Source organism: Spermophilus citellus, assembly GCF_964194105.1.
Source record: "Spermophilus citellus genome assembly, chromosome: 1".
Taxonomy (NCBI): Eukaryota; Metazoa; Chordata; class Mammalia; order Rodentia; family Sciuridae; genus Spermophilus; species Spermophilus citellus.
In genome coordinates, this window is record NC_138182.1 from 265,072,832 (window position 1) to 265,084,966 (window position 12,135).

The 12,135-nt window shown below is 34.2% G+C and overlaps 1 protein-coding gene across 2 annotated transcripts in view; it reads right to left on the minus strand.

The window, feature by feature from the left end:
* Positions 1 to 412: 412 nt before the first annotated feature.
* Positions 413 to 12,135, minus strand: part of ZFR (zinc finger RNA binding protein) — a 76,757-nt gene continuing 65,034 nt past the window's right edge. For both annotated transcript variants that reach the window (XM_081298177.1, XM_081298176.1), the window contains 3 exons: positions 8,652 to 8,763; positions 8,444 to 8,541; positions 413 to 3,062 (listed from right to left, as the gene is read on the minus strand). In XM_081298177.1, coding sequence (XP_081154303.1) covers positions 2,883 to 3,062; positions 8,444 to 8,541; positions 8,652 to 8,763 — 390 coding nt within the window. In that variant the 3' untranslated portion in view covers positions 413 to 2,882. The remainder of the gene's footprint in view (positions 3,063 to 8,443; positions 8,542 to 8,651; positions 8,764 to 12,135) is intronic.

Genomic DNA, 12,135 nt, shown 5'->3' on the forward strand with positions numbered 1-12,135 from the left:
GACTATTATGAATATTATCATCTTTATATGATACTAAAATCTTTGCTTTTTATTGGAGAAAAAAAATTTAAATTTAAAAAAATTTAAAAATTTCATAACAAAAGGTTTTTTAAAAAATACACAGGAAAAAAATGATTTTATACTGTTGACTTAAGAAAAAACTGGATTCTTTGCTAAGTTGTTTATGTAATTTTGCATTTTAATTTTAGATTATTGAGAGAAATAGAAACAGGGCCTGGGGATATAGCTCAGTCGGTAGAGTGCTTGCCTTGCATGCACAAGGCCCTGAGTTCAATCCCCAGTACCACCCCCCCCCCAGAAAAAGACAAAAAACACCCAAAGAAACAGAAACATAATAGTGCTTAAGACAAAGAAAATAATCTAATTTGGAATGCATTATATCATTAGGGCATGGTGAGAAAGAATAAATTTATTTGGTTTACCATTAAAGTATTTTAAAATAAGCATGCAGTAATAACAAGGAAAGCCAGTCTGAGATGCAGAGAATAACTGGTAAATAAACCAGCTGATGAAACAACTAGCTCAAGCATGCATTAAGGTGAAAATCAATGCTTCTTTATACTACAGAGTAAATTATTCTTTCATATAAGATGGTTACTATGGGTTTAGCCATAGTTACTACAACAATTAAGCCGTGCCAAAAAAAAAAAAAAAAAAATCAATACACAAGTAATTTAGCAAAAAAATGTAAATGGACCAATTGTATTTCTGGATAAAGGCACCCAAACCAAAGGCAAAATTTTGAAACATGGGTTGAAAACATTTTTTGAACATAACTGCAATAATGGGGCCAGTCTGACAAAACGTTGTTGACCATAAATTTTGAAATTTGGGTCTTAATTTCAACTGTCACTTAATACTGAAGATGTATGATCTTTTATTCTGGGCTTCAGTTTCCTCATGTGGAAAATAAGTAGTATGGTACTTTCACTTACTATGAATAGGTTTATTGATTTATATTTTGGTGCTGGAGACTGAAGCCAGGGCATCAAGCATGCTATGCAAGCACTCTTAACAATGAGACTTTGTTATGAATAGTTTTACATGGAAAAAAAGAGAAAAAAGCTAATACGGTGTTTGTCATCAGTGGAAAAAAAAAATTCCTTCCCTTAAGAGAACTGTAAGGAAAAAAATTCTAAAATTATAGTGGAAGACTACTAGGGTAGACTTGGGGGGTGGGGGAGAGAAAAGAAAAGAGAGGAAAAAAGGAAGAAAAAAAAAAAAGGCTTGACAAAGTCATACAGATTGTGACATATCTGGGAGAGAAGCCTATTTATTTCCCCAGTTGTGTCTTACAGTTACCTGGTGACGTAAAAGTCTGGGGGAAAATCATGAGCCTAGAATTAAAATGAACCAATACAGTAAAGAACTATAAAAGTTTCTGGTAATTATGCACTAAGGTAGCACTTACGTTAGGAATAACGATATGTAGTACCCAAGAAATTTGAATATAATTTTACTGAAGCATAAGTCATTTAAAAGCAAAAGAAGTTAATGATATAAATTCTAACATATAATACAGTTAAGTCATTATATGAATTTAAGTTTTTATTTATGTATTTCACTGTAGTGCTGTGACAACAAAATGACATCTGTGTACCAGAGCATACATACATCAACAGTAAGATGTAACTTTTCATTACACCACTGCTAGAATATTTAGTTATTTGTAGAAGACATTAGCATATAAGATGGCCACACCAAATAATTTTCTGGTTTTTTTTTCCTTAGATAATCTTAATTTTTTAAATCAGTAATACTTTATCAACCTCACTGTTAATAGAACTGTAAATTATCTGGATGATGGGGTGTGTGTGTGTGGGAATCATTCAACTGTGTTATACTGTAATAGTTGCTAGAGTAATCTCACACACACCGAAAAGAAACTGTCACCATAATTAAGGGCTAGTTGTTAGTTGCACAATGATAAACTTCTTCTGAAAATAATAGCCCACTTATATGTGAAAAATGCTCTTTCCACTTATACAGAAGAAAAAAATATTCAGAAAGTTATTTTCTGGCCTTGCTATGTCAAAAAGTCAACTGTACAAAGATCTACGTGTTAAACCTAAAATTATAATTTTAAAAGTCTATTAAAAACAAAAACGTCATGCATTTTTATTATCAATTATGCAGAGGTTTAAAACTGTTGCAAGACCATATAGTATATATTAGCTTTTATACTGCTAATGCACAACTAACAGCAAACTTGATTAGATTAACAGAAATCTGTCTTAATTACACCTTTATATATCACACTAGAGACAAATGCCACAAGATCTGCAGAAACATTTTGTTCTGAGCACTTGAATGGCAGGATAACTTTTTGTGTTGTAATCCTTCACATACAGTAACAAAAGGAAAAGATCCTGCAGTCTCACGTTACAAAAAAACGTACTGCTGTAAAATATTAAGGGGTAAAGGATATCATCTATAACACAAAGTAACTTAACAACTAATGTCAAAAAGCAAACAAAACTTCTAAATAAAAATATCCAAATACACAGAGCAACTAAAGCACAAATCCTGCATTAAATACAGTAAAGATTTAATAAGACAATGCACTAGTTAATAAGACACAAAAATAGGGGGTGCTAGGGCAATCAGGAAATAAAACCAAAATAATGGAGAAAAAAACCCAGAACCTCTGTTTTTCCTTAGTTGGAACACAATTTTTCTGGTGTCTTTCCATTCATAATACCTAACACTGTACATTGTTTTTAATGCCATAGAAAAACTTGGTTCTTCCATGAAATTCTTAAATTCTTGATAAAATTTTCAAAGTAGACATTATTATGAATGAAAAAGAGCCAACAAACCGGCACCTGTTGTTTTTAACACTGAAGATTTGCAGAAACTTTTTAAAAGTTATCATAATCTTTTTTGTCTTTCTTCCCCTCAGCTTCAAATCCATCAACTCCATCACTATCCCTTCTTCGTTTCCTGTTGTTGTGGATGTTAAAACGTTGGCTCATTTGGGGTAATGGATCCATGCCTAGAACTTTATGTATCTGGCGGAATGCAAGGAGTCTCAATGCAAACTGTAACAAAGAGTCAGAATTTAGAATTAATTTTTAAAACCAACATATTCTTATGTTTATTCCCTCCATTTAACAACTTTAAAAAAGCAAGTTTAATGAAATACACACGCTGAATTAATTAGTTTCATAACTCATCATCAGAACTGACATCTATATGCTCTGATGTTTTTTTCCCCCAGGATTTTGTATGTGCAAGTTGCTTTCTGAAACATTAACTTAAAAAACAAATTACCAGCCAGGTGCAGTGGCCCATGCCTATAATTCCAGTGGCTTGGGAGGCTGAGGCAGAAGGATTGCAATTTCAAAGCCAGCCTCAGTAACTTAGCTGAGATCCTGTCTCTAAATAAAAAATATATAAAAAAGACAGGGTCTAACCCCAAGCTAACCTCAAACTTTAAATCCTACTTCCTCAGCCTTCTGAGTAGCGTGGAGTACAGGGGTGTGAAACCACAGCCAGTTAAAAAATAAACTGTTAATAAATTTAGTGTTATATTCACTGGAAAAAAAAACATCCTGAAATAAAAGGTCTCTTTCTCAATGAGCAAACTGTTCTTTTGTTCATATCTACCTATTTTACTACTTTTTCTTTGGAAACCCATGAGCACAGGCTCAAGGCACGTGTTGTACACACATATACGGCTTTACAAAAGTGAACCGTACTTCAATTTCTTTCCCATTTAGCCATTCATTCATGTGCTTGCTCCTTTTAGATATCTAAGTAAGCACTTACTATGCCAGAATATAAATAACATTTCTGCTTTCACGAAGCTTACTATTTAGTGAAGATACATGAAAACAAACTAAAACATAAATTAACTATAAATTATGATACATCAAAAAATATATAGAATATAAAAAACAAAAAAATGCAGGTTAACTGCTTTCATATAATGGTTGGTGACAGCCTTCCGAGACATTTTATAAAGTACAACTTTGGAACTACAGTTATACTCAAAAGTTATTGGTTTTTTGGATTAAATTCAGGAGCACGTTAGTACTGAGTTACATTCCTAGCCTTTTCATTTTTTATTTTGACAGGGCCTTGCTAATTTGATCAGCCTTGCCCTTGAACTTGTGATCCTCCTGCCTTGAGTCTTCTGAGTAGCGGGATTTCAGGTATATGACACCATACTTGGTTTACTGGATATTTTGGTATCTGGTAGTTACTGTTTATGTTTTGTAAGATCAGGCAAACTTCATCTTGAACCATGCCAACTTGCCTTTTGCATTGTCCCTCTACCACTGCACCCCACCCCCACCTGCCTCTTACATGGAGTATGTATGATACTTCCCATTCAGTGCTTGTACATGATGTGGAGTTATACTGGTCATGCCTATAATTCCAGTGGCTTGGGAGGCTGAGGCAGGAGGATTCATATATGAACATAGGAAAATTGTGTCCAATTCATTCTACTGTCTTTCCTATTCCCATCCCCCTCCTTTCCCTTCATCCCCTCTTTTTTACTTTATACATTTTTAATTTGTTTTAATTAGTTATAGATGACAGCAGAATGTTTTTATGCACTTTGATACACATAAATGGGGTATATTTCCTCATTTTCCTGATTGTACATTTTGTAGAATCACACTAGTCATAAAGGCATGCATGTACATAAGGTCACAATGGTCACAATGTCTGTTTCAATCTGTTATCCTTCCTATCCCCATATCCCCTCCCATCTCCTCTACCTAATCTAAACTAACTCTGTTGTTCCCTAATGCCCCATCCTTATTGTGAATTAGCACCCACATATCAGAGGAAGCATTCGGCCTTTGCATTTTGGGGACTGGCTTATTTCACTTAGCATGATATTCTTCAGCTCCATTTATCAGCAAAAGCCACAATCTCATTCTTCTTTATGGCTGAGTAATATTCCATTGTGTATGTATCCCACATTTTCTTTATCCACTCATCTGTTGAAGAATACCTCGGTTGGTTCCATAGCTTAGCTATTGTGAACTGAGCTGCTAAAACATTGATGTGGCTGCATCACTATACTATGCTGATTTTAAGTCCTTTGGGTGTATGCTTGTTTATGTTTATTCACTATAAGATATCTTAAAGATATTCTGTTAGGGCTGGGGCTGTGGCTCATCTCACATGTGTGAGGCCCTAAATTCGATCCTCAGCATCACATAAATAAAAATAAAGTTATGTGTCCACCCACAACGAAAAAGATATTTAAAATAAAGTTCTGTTACTGTAGCTGGTTTTCAATGAGTTGAAACGATCCCCTAACAACAGATAATCCCCAAATGATCCCTTGGAACACACACATACAAATTATACTTTCTAGTAACACAGTGGAAAAGGCTAAACTACAAAACCTAAATAATTCTGGGTAATTCATAACATGTTATTGAATAATCATTAAGCATCAAACCATTACGCAAACCAACTTTCTGTCATTGTGAAAACATAATTACCAAGAATATAAAAACACTGCACGACACTGATATCCCCATGGTTTAAAAAAAAAAAAAAAATCCTTGTTAGTCATGAATAAAAAAGATTTTCACTATAAGACTATGTCTATAGTGAATAGTGGTGTCTTTGACACCAATGGCAAGATTTCATGAAATCTTGAAAGTTGGGCTGGGGTACAGGTTATTGGTAGTGTGTGTGCTTAGCATACACAACACCCTGGCTTCAATCCCCAGCACCACAAACTGAACTATAATTCACACATCATAAGGTTAACCCCCTCTTCCTTTTCTAGTATCAAAAGGGATCAAACCCAGGGTCTTGCACATGCTACTGTTGAGCTATATCCCCAAACCCAAGACTCACACTTTCAAAGAGTAGAATTCAGTCATTTTTAGTAATACTTATGAAGTTGTTAAACTGTCTCCATTAATTCCCAAACCTTTACCACTCTTAAAAAGGAACTCTATATCCAACAACAGTTACTCCTTAAGCCTTCTACTTTAAGGCCCTCACAGCTAAACTATATTTTTCTGTATCTTACAGATTTGCCTATTTAAAATAATTTGCATAAATGTTTGTGTGTGTGTGTGTGTGTGTGTGTGTGTGTGTGTGTGTGTCTGGTTCCATTCACTTAGCATTAAGATTTTCAAGATTCATTTTAATGACTGAATAATATCCTACTATATGAATATACTACATTTTCAATCCATTCATCAATTGATGGACATTTAGGTTGTTTCCACTTTTTGGCTATTATGTATAATGCTACTATGAACATTTGTGAACAAGTTTTCATACGGATTTTTTTCTTCTGATGTAGAGAGGTGATCTAAATCATGGCCTATCTGACTCTTGTGGCTGCATTTGTGCTGGGAGCTGCCTGTGTGAAGGTGTGGGTCAAGATGCCCAGTTGCTGTGGTAACGCTGGGGGAGGTGGGCTATGTGAGAAGGCATGTGGCTCTATTAGCTCTATTCACTTCTCCCAGGGATAGTGAATTCTGAGCAAAACAAGATGACCCTAATGTCTTGCCAATCCTGCATCCTTCAGATTGCCTGCTTTGCTGAAACTTTCCCACAAATAAAACCTTTGATGAAACCTGTATAATAAAACTTGCTTGGCTAGTTCCGGAGTCAGTCAAGCCTCACCAGGACTTGGCTCCAGTTTTTTCTTCCTATGTGTGTCTGTCTTTTCTTTATCCACTATGTCCGGTATCACCTTAATTAATGGCCGTGGCTGACAGAGAAGAGAGGGTCACAGCATTCTGATTTCATGAGTTTATAAACAGGAATCAAAGAATTGATGAAGCACAGGATAATTTATGTATAACTTATTAAGGGACCGTTAACTTATTTTTCAAAATGGCATACAAGAAGGTGAATGTTTTTGGAAGGAAAAGAGGAATAGTCCTAAAAAGGGACAAAGGAAGGAAAAAGAAACATAAAACATGGACATGAAGAAACAAGCTAAAAATTGGTTCAATATAGAGACTATTCAGATTTCACTATTTATATATGTACAGCCTTCTTCAATTTTATAATATATGTAGCTGTACATTATTTAACCACTATCACAATCAAGATATTCAACTGTATCATGAGCACAAGAGTCCCTTTAAAGCTACAATGTTCTCTTTTCCTAGCCCTAACTTTCAGGATTCGCTAATCTCTTCTTAACTGCAATTTCAAGGATGTTTAATAAACTGAATTATGGACTCTGTAACTCCATCACTTTTAATAAGAACATTTCTAACTACCTCCTAAAATTAGACAATTTTCTTCAAGGCTGCTTTAAAAAAAAAAGTACTTTTTAAAATTGTCAATTCTAGTTGGTCATAGTGGCACAAGCTTTTAATCCCAACAATTTGGGATAGGCTAAGGCAAGATGATTGTAAATTTGAGGACCATGTGGGCAACTCAAAGAGACTCTGTCACAAAATAAAAATGGCTGAGTACATGGCTCAGTGTACTGTGCCCCTAGGTTCAATTCCTAGTACAGTGAGGAGTGAGGGGGTGGCTTGCAGAGTGAGTTTTCAAATGCCTGCTCCTAACCCCAAATTTCTTTTCACTTAAATTCACAATTAATTCTTTCGAAAATTAAATCAAGGAAATCAAAACTAGTTTAATACTGTAGAATTGGTTCTATTTTAAGTCTATAAAATATCCCTAATATTCTAATACTACTGCCTCCCACCCAGTATACTTTCCAGTGTAATATTTACTTATGCCTGACATCTTTGAAATTCCAAATTACCCTTGCCAGTAGAGGCAATAAATCAAGATCTTAAGTTTAACAACTCTCATCTACCATAGAATGGATTACTGTTGTTCACAGCTAATGTTTTTTTCCCCCCTACTCAGTACATTTCTGGGATCATAAAAATTATGGATAGCTATAATAATTTTAGATTGATAACTGATGATGACACTAACATTTAAGATCTTTCAATATACCTAGTAGTATAGTATAATTACATATATTAACCAATTTAATCTTCCCAATGATCCTGTTTGAGCTAGAAACTGCTTTCCTCCCATTTTATAAACAAGATGGCAGAGTTGGTATTCAAGCCCAGGGAGTCTGACCCTGGAGTCCATACTTGCACTTATTATATTGTGCACTGTTAGGAAAGGCTAAATTATATCAATAACGTCTAAAACCAGATACCCTATAACTTCCATGAAATGAGAAAACATGACTTTCTGCTTATCTTGATATATATATATTTTAATACTCTGATTTAACGAAACATTGAAAATACTGTGTTTATAGTACATGATGTTTTTAATTGAAAATTCTAGTAGCAAAATCTAATTTAAGGTAAGTCTTTTTTAAAGGTTTACTTAATAAAGCAGCAAAATATTATACAGTGACTTCATCTAAAAAACAATTATGAAAAAATAAAACTTTAAAGACAGTAACCCAACAAAGCTCCGGGATTAGAAATTCTAGTACCTGTGCACTGGATGTAATATCTTCCCGCTGCTGGTCAGTCATAGTTGCCAAGGTGTCAAAGGGATCTTTTTCACAAGGATCCAAAAGTCCAGGGCTACCTACAATCATTACCACAAGGAGACAAACGTATTAGCAATACCCATCTTTAAGAGAACTTTTATTTAACTATCATACAATTTTACTTCATTAAGAACAAAATGAAATATACCTTTAAGAATAATCCCTGAAGAAATGCATTCAAACACTCTTCTCAGAGCATCCCCAGGGCTCTGAGGACTGGAAGCACTACTAATTGCTTTCTCTACTAATAACTCCATCGCCTAAAAACAAAAACAAGAATATGTTTTATAACATACAGATAAAAGAAATTATTCTTTTTTCCCCTTTTTTGGTAGTACTGAGGCTTGAACCCAGGGCTGCTCTATCACTATGCTACATCTCCATCCCTTCAATTTTTTTTTTTTTAATAACTTTGACATAGGCTACAAAGTTACCAAGGCTGGCCTCAAATTTGTGATCCTCCTGTCTCAGCGTCCTGAATAGCTGTAATTTACAAGCCAATAAATAAAATTCATTTTCAAACACTAGAATGAAAAATACATATATTTTTTTGGTGGTACCAGGCATGTAGTACCTGGGATGACTTCACCCGTGAGCAACATCCCCAGACCCCAGCTCTATTTTGAGATAGGATCTTGCTAAATTGCTGAGGCTGTCTTCAAACTTGGGATCCTCTTGCCTCAGCCCTCTGAATAGCTGGGCTTACACACACATGCTACCACTCCTGGTTGTCATTAAAAATATTAGATTGCCAGGCATGCTGGCACATGCCTGTAATCCCAGGTGTTCAGGAGGCTGAAGCAGGAGGATCCCAAGTTCAAAGCCAGCATCAGCAATTTAGTGAGACCCTCAGCAACTTAATGAGACCCTGTCTCAAATTTAAAAGAACTGAGGGGGTAGCTCAGTGGTAAAGTGCCCCTGGGTTCAATCCCTAGTACTAAGGGGGTGGGGAGAGAATAAAGGGTAAAAATGAAAAGAGAAAAAATTTAAAGTTTAAAAATATTACATAAAATAAGTCACAGGGCTGGGGTTTGGCTCAGTGGTAGAGCGCTTGCCTAGCATGTGTGAGGCACTGGGTTCAATTCTCAGCACCACATAAAAATAAATGAAATAAAGGTCCATTGACAACTAAAGAATATTTAAAAATAAATAAATAAAATAAAATAAGCCACAAAAACAGAAAATAGAAATTTATACTATAGGGACTGGGGTTGTGGCTCAGCAGTAGAGCACTTGCCTAACACGTGCAAGGCCCTGGGTTCAATCCTTAGCATCACATAAAAATAATTACATAAAATAAAAAGATATTTGAGCTGGGGATATAGCTCAGTTGGTAGAGTGCTTGCCTTGCATGCACAAGGCCCTGGGTTCAATCCCTAGCACCAAATAAATAAATAAAAGTTAAAAAATTAAAAATTAAAAGTAAAATAAATTTATAATATAGTATAGAACTTTAAAAATTAAATACAAATAAAGAAATAAAAATAGGGGCTGGGGTTGTAGCTCAGCGGTAGAGCTCTCACCTAGCACGTGTGAGACCCTGGGTTCGATCCTCTATACCACATAAAAATAAGTAAAATAAAGGTATTATCCAATTACAACTAAAAAATAAAATATTTTTTTAAAAAAAGAAATAAAAACAAAGGATTGGTAATATGTACTCATAATCCCAATTATTTGGGAGGTTGAGGCAGGACTACTGAGCCAAGGAATTCAAGGCTAGCCTGGGCAACCTAGCAAGATCTCATCTCCCAAAACCAAAACACCAAAAGTAATAAGACAATATAAAATCTACATTTAAAAAAAAACGTGGATGTGTAACCGATGTGATTCTGCAATCTGTATACGGGGTAAAAATGGGAGTTCAAAACCACTTGAATCAAATGTATGAAATATGATATGTCAAGAGCTATGTAATGTTTTGAACAACTAATAATAAAAAGATTGTGCTTCTCTTTATATATGTACATACATACATATACATAACTATTACATACATGTATTGTGTGTTATACATATTTTGTATTATAATTTATGGCTTAATTAAAACAGATTGATGCTGCTACAAATTAGGACAATATTCTACTGAAAATACTTCTGCTTTTTCTTTACAAAATACATGTATCATCTATACTTCCATTAGATGTATAACTGAACTTCTATTATCTGAGGAAAATACAAAGTATACAATCACTATAAAATTACATTTAAGAAACTCAAAATCTAAACCAATGAATAGAAGACAAAAAAGTACAGAATTAAAAAGCAGCCAACTCGGGACATGTTTTGAAGGGTCTCTAATTAGAAAAATGTGTTTTCAAAAATATTAAAAACTGTTTTCTAATTCACATAAGATCCACTTTTTTTGTATAGTACTGGGGGGATTAAGCCCAGGGGTGCACTCTACCACTGAGCTACATCCCCAGTATGTTTTATTTTGAGACAGAATCTTGCTAAGTCCTCCAGGCTGGCCTCAAACTTGCAATCCTGCGTCAACCTCTGGAGTAGCTGGAATTACAGGCAAATGCTACCATGCTCAGTGATATTCACCCTTTGAAAGTAAAAGTGTAGAATTCAGTGGCTTTTAGTATACTTACAAAATTGTTCAAACATCATCATCTAATTCTCGAAAACTTTTCATCATTTCATAAAGAAACCCCATATCCAAGACTGTTCTTTTTTCCATTCCCCTTTTTTTCAACCCTGGGCAACCACCAACCTATTTTCAACTTCTTCAGATTTTCCTACTCTGAACATTTCATTCAGGTGGAACCACATGAAGTCTGGTTTCTTTCACTTAGAATAATACTTAGATTTCATTCATGTTGTGGCTTTTATTTAAATTATAAGTGAAACCACAAATAACAATTCAAAGAAAAAAATATTTTTTTAAAATTAGATGGACACAATACTTTTACTTTATTTGTTTATTTTTGATGTGGTGCAAGGGATTGAACCCAGTGCCTCACACATGCTAGGCAAGCACTCTACCACTAAGCCACAGCGCGTCCCCAAAGAAAATATATTTTATGAAACTATTACAAAGAAATCCTTAAAATGATATGGGAGCTAAAAAAGATTCCATGTTTAGTTATACACTAAAAAACTCATAGAGAACAGAGGTAAAAACTATTTACTTCAAGACCATTTCTCAAAATCTAAAATGTAAAAAGTTGGACACAGAGAGAATATAGTTCCAAAGCTAGGAATACACTTCAAGAGAGGTGTAACTTATAGAAATTGCACATTAATGGCTGTGAAAAAATGATAGCTTGCATAAATGAGACTGAAAATGATAAATGCTTATAATATAAATCACAGTGAAAAAAATTAAAATAGCTCAGTTTATTCAGTTGAAGAATATAGAAAGATGGTGAAGACATTTTTTAAAGGAATGTCATTTAAAGGTTTTAGTGTTTTAAGGAATAAGCTTCAATCATCTAGAAAACTCCATACATGTGAAAGGAATATCTCTCATTTCCAAAATATTAAAGATGTCCAAAAGACTGAGATTATTAAAGTAGATATTTATTTTAATGAGATTAAGGTAGATATTTATTTTGAATTTCCGAAACTAGCATAAATTGCCAGCATATAGTAAATAATGTTTTGAAACAGAGTATTTCTTTTTT